General features: G+C 33.8%; 1 protein-coding gene across 1 annotated transcript; it reads right to left on the minus strand.

Annotated features, from left to right (window-relative positions):
• Positions 1–139: 139 nt before the first annotated feature.
• On the minus strand, positions 140–6,863 carry LOC140985112 (uncharacterized). The gene is made up of 9 exons (XM_073452868.1): positions 6,488–6,863; positions 4,831–4,895; positions 4,012–4,060; positions 3,064–3,158; positions 2,830–2,915; positions 2,685–2,744; positions 2,352–2,433; positions 1,113–1,226; positions 140–631 (listed from the first exon to the last, which is right to left on the minus strand). Exons 1-9 carry the CDS (start codon positions 6,672–6,674, stop codon positions 461–463), a joined length of 909 nt encoding a protein of 302 aa, XP_073308969.1. The 5' UTR covers positions 6,675–6,863; the 3' UTR covers positions 140–460.
• Between the last annotated feature and the right edge of the window lie 2,709 nt (positions 6,864–9,572).

The following is a 9,572-nucleotide window of genomic DNA, read 5'->3' on the forward strand; positions in this document are numbered from 1 at the left end:
CCACCCAATGACCCAAACAGAAGGGAGAAGTGGTAGAAGATCAAAACCTTCCACCCCAATGTTGTACTAAAAATATACCTTTTATAATACTAACTATAAAGAAAAAAGAAACCAAAAAAAAAAAAAGATGATCAGATTCAAAAAAAAATTATCCAAGCTTCAAGTTCGGTAAAATAAATTACTAGGACCGACCTCCAGGAAAATCTTAGAACTAAAACCTCAGCCTTTAGAACATATGATGTACTCCAATCATGAAGTCTAGTTGAAAAAATATATCCTCCTAACAAATTAAATAGGTAAATAAACCCTGGCCTGTCTTTCACGTCTCTCAATTAGGAACTTGACATTTCAATCAACAATGATCGAGCTAAAGCAATGAATACATAATTATAATGACTTCAAGTCTCTCAAAAGGGAGTTTCTTATTCCAGCAACATCAATCATCCTGAAAGATTGGATATCATAATGGCACTTTCAAACTTCTCAAACAGGAACTAACAAGCGTAAGTTTGGTAGGAGATTTCTGTTTGTAATCTTTCTCCAAAGCAACAGCTGAGAGGGCTTGCATTTCCAAGCTCTCTTTATCCTCCTTGTTACGCCCTTTTGACAGCTGCCCAATGGCAGAAGCACACTGAAACAACCACTTAATTCAGCTGCATATCATGGTTACTTGCAAGAAAGGCAGTACCAAAACTTTGTATGGCAAATACCTAAACCATGTTTATTACTTTTTCTTTAGAGAGGGTAAGAGAGGAATTCGAATGGTTTTTGAAGCTCCTAACTCAAATATATTTACAAAGCCATATACATATTAAATAAACTTGTGTACGGAATTACTAGTCAATTTTTTTAACAAAAATGGTCTTTATTCTAATTCAAAAGTTAACTTTAAATAGCAATTTCATAATATTCACTTTCATAATGAATGTTAGACGCAGAGGACTAAATGATGCATCAGGCTATCAAGAGAACAGACTATCAAAAGAACGATTAGTAATCGTGACCTATACAGTACACGAGGAAAGTGTGCGCCCTGTGGAATGGACTCAAATATTTGGGCTACGTATCTTTATATATATTTTTTGGAGGGCACGAAAGAGAGAGAGTCTAACCAGGCATATGCCAAAAAGAGCTCGAATGTTCTTGCCACCAGTTAAATCTATGGTAGCTGCATAATATTTCTTCGCTGCTTGAAGATTTTCAAGTCCACCAATTGTATAAAGCACCTAGTTGAGCCAGAAAGATACAAGAAACAACTGATTCCATAATGTGATCATAGTTATACCACATACAAAAACAATTTATAAATCGAAATTACCAAAAGTTTGCACACGCTATAAAACTTGAAATATCAAAAACTAACCTTTGCCAGCTTCAGTATAAGTATTTATGGAACATGGTCAGGAGCAATTTAAAATAAAATCAAGCTACGTGCAAATTTTCAAAGAACGGACTTCTTAACAGCATACACCAAAATACTATTTGCCACTCCAAAAGTGAAGTAAAATCCCAATCATCATCATCATCATAGCACATTCTCCCTAGTTGCGAGTCGACTACATAGATATTAGTTCTTCAAACTAAGCGATTTTCTCACTTGTCATCTTTTAAACCAAAATCTAACATATCATCCTTAACCACATTTATACGAGCTTTCGATGGCCTACCCCACCTTCTACTCCTTCCATTAACCTGCCAATATATGTCGGATTGGAGCCTTGTTTGGTCTCCTCTTCACATGACCAAACCGTGTTACACATCTCCCTATTCTTATCCTCTACGAGCGCTACACCTTTCAGCAATCGGTTTCAGTTTATATTATGGACAATTAAATTGACACATCAGTAGGCGCAATAAATATAATTCGATCGGACCCATAAAAAAGTCGATTGTGGATGAAATAATTATGGTTGTAAGGTAGGCTCCAGTCATTGTTCATGCCATCTTCCAATGTGATCCAATTAGGATATTTCTTCATGCTTCAGGAGAACTGGTTAAACTTAACCCTTAAAAATATGTTTACCAATGAGTTTCATCTAGTTACAGTATCAGTTATTTTCAAAGTGTCTTGATCATGAAATCTGGGTATTAGGAAACTGTTGATTTTCATATATATAGAGAAAAGGTTTTCACCTCGCCCCTTTTTTTTTCTTTTTCTTTTTTCTAATTGAGCTAAGTATTTATAGGTTGGTCAAGCATACATTTTTTTAATACTGAAAGCGGCATCACAGAAAAGCTGCTCAGTGATGTCGCTATTTTCTCTCCATGTTGTCATTCATTTTGATGCTTCTAAATCTCAACATTCTTTCTGATTGAAAAGAAAATGAAAAGTCTTTAGAAAAGCTACTTACATCAGCATATGCAAGGTGATACAACGGAACTGTTGGCTGAGCTAAGATAACTTCCTCATAGCAGAAGGCAGCTTGCTTATACCTAAAATGTAAGCAGAGAAAAAGTAACTTAAAGAACAGATAGAACTTAGCAATTTCTCTGGAGGACAAGATTCCCCTCACTACATTTCAGCACTACCTCAGGAAGAGAAAATGAAAAAATAAACTGACAATTGTAGAGATAAGTATATTTCAGCTAGACAAACTAGAACACAGCAATTTGTCTGGAGGACACGATTCCCTCCATACATTCACTCCTACCTTGAGAAGAAAAAATGGAAAGAATAGACTTACATTTGTAGAGAGACGTATATTTCAGCTAGTTCCCTCCATGCCTCGTGATCTGCCATGAATCTGGAAAATGGTCAAAACTCTCCATTATGCAATTTGAGATAATTTTCATATTAATCAAGAACAAAACTCTTGGCATCTTACTTACATTTCAAGATACTTGTTAAGCAACTCAGTTGCCCCAGAAAGATTGCCTTGCGCCTTCACCATTGCCACCCTCCTCTTGTGTACAACCTGAATATTTAAATCATGAGAACTATGAACATGCATGCACACTGTTCCTTTCAAAAACACAATAAAGAGAATAAATATTTTCTACAACAATAAAGGAACTTAGTCACTTAAAAAATTTATCCAATAAATGATGAGTGCCTTCACCAACCTGATCGAATTGATTATCTTCTAACAGACTCCTGTAAGCCTCTTCGGCTTCTGACCATAACCCCTTGGCTTCAAGAAACATTGCTTCCAGCCTACCTGCAAGTGCAAAAAGGTGAAACGAGCCAATATAAAACAAAATAAAATCTTACATTTAAATGCATATTGAAATTTTAGAAAGCATGATAGGCAAAAAATGAGCAGCTACTATATGAAGATCAAAAGCTGCTAGTGCACTTTGCACACAATCACTTCACTTTTCATCTCCCAAAAAGTTGCCGAAGAATCTGCAGCAGTTTTTTTAAAATTGAACAAGGTGGAGACTGGGGACTGGTTTAAAGCTGAAAAATAAGATTGGAAAATACATATTCAGCAAATAACATGGAGAACCACTAAGTGGTAGCTCCATCCAATTTTATTAGCATTATTGATACAAATACCATAACCCTTCACTCAGATACACAAACATAGAACCTGAGCATTGCAAGTTGATGTGGTATGATGCTTTCACTCCATTTGATAGGAAGAGGGGAAGGCAATGATTATTCAAATCCCTCTCCTGGAGGGGATTTTACAAACCTCATATGTCGCTTGGTATTACCAGGGAAATGCAAAAAGTTCCCTTTGTCTTGGAAAACAAAAAAATTGAAGGGAACAGGATAAATTTATTGAATATACTCATTTTATAATGTGCTAACACAGAAAAGAATGGACGAGAGAGGGGAGAGATAGTTCATAACTTCATTCAATCCAAGAGCATGCAATATAGAAGCGAAATTTAATAATAGAAACAACTTGAAATGCTACAAATTCTTGCCTTTAAAAGTGGTGGAATAGCAGAAGTAATGGTTATATATGACAAGACAAGCCACTATGAGCAAGATTATGAAAGACAATCCGGCTCCTAGAAACATATAGAAGCATATATTATCTGAAAATTATTTCAACTCACCAACCCTTCTACTCCCAGGAAACTTGTTCTTTAAGACCTTTATACACTCCTGAAACAAAATTTATGAATAAACACATCAAGTTCATGCTCAAGAACTATAAGAGTTTCAAAAGTAAACAACACAAAAAATACAAATTCCACGTTTCAGAACCCCAGTGAGTACAGTTTACAAGCCAAAACACAAAATTCATGCCATTACAGAAGCCCCACGAGCCACTTAATTCTAGTTTATAAGAAGTGAAATCACAAATTCAAGTCAAATATACAAGTCAATATGTTGTGACGAGAATTTCCAAGAAAATCGGGTAGCCTTCACATTCTCTAGAAACTATAAGTGTATGAAAATAAGTCAGTTAGTGGCACCACACTCCACAGTGCAACAAGAAAGACTAAATTTCCCCCTTTAGCCCCCAGCATATTCCTATCTTTCCTTGAAGAGAGGCAAGGTCTTCTCTAGCAACACAAACAATAATTTAATAAAACTAAATTATGAAATCCATACCCGCATGGGGGTATATACTTCAATACATTGCAAAAAAGCAAAAGAAAAAAAAATTTATTCCATAAAGGTATTCGATCCCTTGAGAGACCATACGTTTTGGACTCTGAGCTCTTTAACTGATATCCTGAACACGCTTGTAAAAGCTCCGACGCAAGAAATGGCTAGCATGACTACTTTAACAGCAAACAGTTCGAGAGGAAAATGTAATAATTTTCAAAACAAGAAAAAACAGAAGCCGGGAGCATCGCAGGAACTCCTGAATTTAATGGTTGGCATGCAAATATATATTCAAGTATTACTGGTGAGAAAAGATGTACCTTTGACAAATCAAGCAGATGGCAGTCCAGGGCTGCAATGCAGACTTGCTCGTATAAAGTCCATTCTACATCATTTAAAAGACAAAAACAAAGGAAAAGGTATTAATCAAAAGATATATAGCACAAAGGATGCAATTATTAAACCCATCACCTGAGAAACATGAATCCTAGTCAGCATTACCACGTAAAATATTTAACAAGGAGTTGAGAATTTTTAAAAAGGTGATGCAAAAGAAATGGCCTTCGTGTGCTCTGTGTCCAAATTAGTGTGTGATGTGCCAAAACGAGGTGCAGGATCATCTACTTATTCATTGTTCCTTCACCAGAGCTTTGGAGGAGATAGACTTGGTTTGGGTAGCTCCAAGATCTTCGCACAAGCTATTTGCAGTAGATCTTAGACGTGATCTCGGTAGAGGGGTAGAATTTTTTTGGACAGTAATAGTTCATTGTAATTGTTGGTCAGTATGATTGGAGCAGAATAGACAGATTTTTTAAAACTTAGAAAAGTTGATTGAAAAGTGTTGGGATAAGATTAAGCTTCGGGCATCTAGCTGGATTGGGAAGCATGTAGACTTTAAGAATTTCTCGATTTTAGACTTAGCAAGAAATTGTAGTTATGTATGTTGTTGATTTGTGCTGGGGTTTTGTCTGTTTCATTTCTTTATATGCAGATCACTTGTCCGATATCTGTAATCATTGCTTCCAATTAATGAATATAATATAGTTTGCTATAAAAAAAAGATAATTTGTAAAAAGAAGTGCTCCAGTACATCAGGAATGAATCACGCTAGCCGGTAAATTTACTTCAATTTTTTATTGGAAAGAGACTTCAATTATAACTTTCTCTGATCATAGACATTAGTCAAGAAGCATGTTTGAGCAAACAAAAATGACTGAAAGTAATGTATTACTGCTATTTGACAAAACATAAATATTTGAACCACGCAAGAAATGTGAGGATTAGCACATTCCAATAATAAAAAATCTCAGAAGATAAGTGAATCCTCATCTCTCCTCAACATCAACACGTGAAAAAAATTCTAAATAAAAAAATCACAGAAGCAAAGCGAATCCTCATCTATATAACAAGATGTGAGTGTTTATGGTAATATTAGAGTTATAAAAATTTAATAAATATTCTAGAAAATGCATAGAACGTGAACCTATCATTCACAACTGAGGCTACTAAGAATTCCTAGCGACTCTTGCCACTTCATAGCAAATAGAATACTTATCTGAGAGTACACTAACAAAAGAAATCAACCTCCGCTCATTGACATTACACCACATAAAAGTTAATAATACAAATATCCATCGCGCACGCAGCATCACAGATATAAACATTTCCCGAGAGAATAAGCAAGAGGGGGTCAAACAGTAAATTTCATGAAAACAATATTTCCAACTGCTCACACACCCAATCTCTACTTCAAAACCATGGAAAGATGCTATCTTTGTTTCTTAATAGAAGCTGTCGTAACATAAAAATCAAGATATTGATTGACGATCAGAAACCCACTTCTTCTTTTTTCTAATTCTCGCTATAACATCGACTTGAAGTAAATAAAAAGCATGTTAAAACGTCAAGCAGGCCTCAAATTGGTTAGAAAGATCAAAAAAATAACCAAAAGTCTTGAATTTTTTTATAAATATCCACCTTCAGGGCCAAGAGCAGATCTCTTCTTGTGGTCGTTAAGAATGGGGACGCCGTGCTTCAAGACTTTATCAGAGCGGCGGAGCTTGAGCTTTCTGAGGAGGCAGAGGTAATCCCACGCGCCTCCTCCTCCATTGTGCACTTGGGTTTCCAATCTATTCAGCTGTTCCTCCTCTGTTTTGCTCACCATCCCTGCTTATATATATATTATATATCAACTCTTCTGTGTCCACTCGCAGCCTCTGCTTATATATGTATGTGTATGAGTCCGAGTTGAAGCCGCCAGGATATTTTATGGAATGGGATCTGATCGAGGGCAGAGAGCAGCGGAATCTCACCCCGCGGATCCAACAAACATCGATGAGTTGGAGTTTTCCTATTTTTCTGTTAATTTTAAAATGACCCTCCAACTATGCTCCACATGCACTTCAACCCTTCGGTTTTTTTTTAACAAACCCTTCGGTTTTTTTTTCAAGGCAACTTTTCTGTTTTAATAAGGTTTAATTGTAAGAGAGTCTTACTACGGTCATAAATTTTCTTTAAAATATTAATAGATTAATTGATATATCATATTTTTTTTTAAAACCGTGCATATTTAATTCTTGTGTTAGAAAAATTCAATCATATTTATTTCATTTATAAAGATTCTATATTTGAGTCAGGTGTGATGTGCCTCCAAGTCTATCAACAATTAGGATAACGAGTATTTTGCACATACTATGGAATTCGATAACTTCAAGTTATAGATTCTCAAGGATATAAGCTTCATTGCGAAACTCTGCAACAATCTTGGTTCTGACCAGCTCAAAATGAAGAGTCAAGCCGCAAACATAAATGTTGAATTGTTGGTGCTGATTACACAAGTGAAAAATCGCTTGGATGGATGCTTTGATCACCTTCAGACTACACTTGGTAGCCAGTTGCAGGAGATTCTTGAGTTTATGTAGCATGATGATGCAAAAAAAAAAAAAAACAGATTACAAGAATCTGGATAGACAAAAGAGAAAGGCAAATAGAGCCAAATATGAAAAGACAGAGAGCTGAAAAGAGGATAAGGCAAGATGAGGAAAACAGAAGAATGAGATGTGGTAGAAGTCGCGGTTCAAGTCTTAGGAGATAGATTTTTGTTTTGTAGATGTAAAAAGTTTTAATTTTCATGTACTTGTAACAATGTCAATTCATTTTTTCAATGAAATGCATTTTGTTTAATTTTGTCTCTCATATTTAACTGTTTTTTAAAAAACAATTGTATTTAGTCTTGCAGTTTGATTTTGTCATAATCGAAAAAGAGAAAATTGTTATGTTTAAATTACCTTAAGTTTTGACAATGACAAAATTAACATCGAGTTGTTTCAGGTCCAACTGTTATTCTCATGTAATTACATGACTCTATCTTCCGGACAAGTCTAGTCGCTCATGTTCTATCAGAAGCTCAAACTGCAATCATCAAAATATCATCACTTGTATCCGTTTCTAACCAAACCGCTCTATTGAAGAAATGCTCAGAATTTGGTCATTCAACTCTAACCAGTCAGACAGTAACAGATCAAGATAGATACAATAACTCAAGTGTTCAATGACTATCAGATAAAGTAACTAACACAGTATCTTACCAACTATCGATTGACTGGAATGCTTCTTAAAATGTAAAAAGTCAATCAGATTTTCAGAATCTAATAGTCGAATAACATTTAATGTTTCTTTGTTTTTTACGGCTTCGACTTTTAGATTCTGAAATTTTGATTGACTTTTGAATTTTATGATGAAGAGAAGTTGACAATATCAATCTAAACATTGGAAAGTTATTGCTTTTGGTGAACCGAGAATCATTAAATAGTCTTAACTTATTGAGACATTACTAAGAGTTTCGACTTAGGTGACTTAGGTAACTTGAGAATTCCTAGTCGAAGTAGGTTTGTACGAGAATTGTATACATCAAAGTTTTTTAGTAAATTCCTACCTAAATGGAAGAATGCGTGATGTAAGAGTTGTTATCTCTCCATTTAAACTACACAATACACATTTACTTTTGTTTTCATTTATCCATTCAATGTGTTGATTGATTGTTTGCATTAAATATATTTTTATATATATTACTAGTCTAATCAAGCCATTTCCGTATTTAAATTCTTTTGATGGTCAAGTTAAATCTAGTCGTTCAAGAAAAAATTTTAACAACTAATAAATGTTAAAACAACTTAATTTTTTAAAAATATTTTAAAAGAGTTTATTCACCTATTCTAAACTCTATTTTAATTACACAATATTTCGATAAATTACTTATTTATTTTTATCATATCACCTATAGCATAAAAGATTTTTATAAAAAAAATCATTTATAAAATTTTAAAATTTAATATAATCTCTATATTTTTCACATAAAAGTTATTTAACACAAAAAAATTAGCATGTATATACATGCATTGCGTGTCAAAAAATGAATGAAGAGAATTTGTTTCCCTGATATCCAAACTAGGATAAATACGACAAAAATATTTATAACTTATTAGCTAAAAATAATACAAATAAATATCATGTTGATATGTTTTAACAAATATTTATTAATGAAAAAATAGCATTATATTATTCGATGAGCCGAATTTTTCAAGTTCAACTCATACCTCAAAAATCTCATGTACGACACTTACTAGAGGACATGTGGATACATTTATATACATGATGTGTAAAAGCCCAATCTTTTAAGAAACGTAAATTGTCAGGGAAAAAAAATAAACGAAATCTTGATCATATTGTCATAATTTAACTTCTTTCAAACAAAAAATACACATTTGTCCAAATGGAGCCCGAGAATCTCCGATTTTCCCGATTTTCTCGTATCATACGCAATATTACTCACGTGAGAGTATGTCTCTTGTGAAAGAGTATCACTGATTTATATCTCTTAGATTAGATATGTCGACATTATTTATGTCCGTAATGAAAAATATTGGATCGATCTAATTCATATATACAATCAAAAATAATATTTTGATATAAAAATAATTTTTGATAAATTAGATCAATCAAGTACGGGAAAAAAATAAATTAATAAATTAATTAAGGTTGTTGGACAACTCCCAAATCTTAC

Source organism: Primulina huaijiensis, chromosome 9 (assembly GCF_012295235.1).
Source record: "Primulina huaijiensis isolate GDHJ02 chromosome 9, ASM1229523v2, whole genome shotgun sequence".
Classification (NCBI taxonomy): domain Eukaryota; kingdom Viridiplantae; phylum Streptophyta; class Magnoliopsida; order Lamiales; family Gesneriaceae; genus Primulina; species Primulina huaijiensis.

What these genes read in the sequence shown, in the direction of transcription:
- LOC140985112 (XM_073452868.1), bottom strand. Translation starts at nt 6,674, where the DNA reads ATGGTGAGCAAAACAGAGGAGGAACAGCTGAATAGATTGGAAACCCAA. An exon ending in ATCTGCTCTTGGCCCTGAAG is followed by an intron (nt 4,896 to 6,487) that starts GTGGATATTTAT and finishes TAAATGATGTAG; the next exon opens with AATGGACTTTATACGAGCAA. An exon ending in ATATACGTCTCTCTACAAAT is followed by an intron (nt 2,434 to 2,684) that starts GTAAGTCTATTC and finishes CTTACATTTTAG; the next exon opens with GTATAAGCAAGCTGCCTTCT.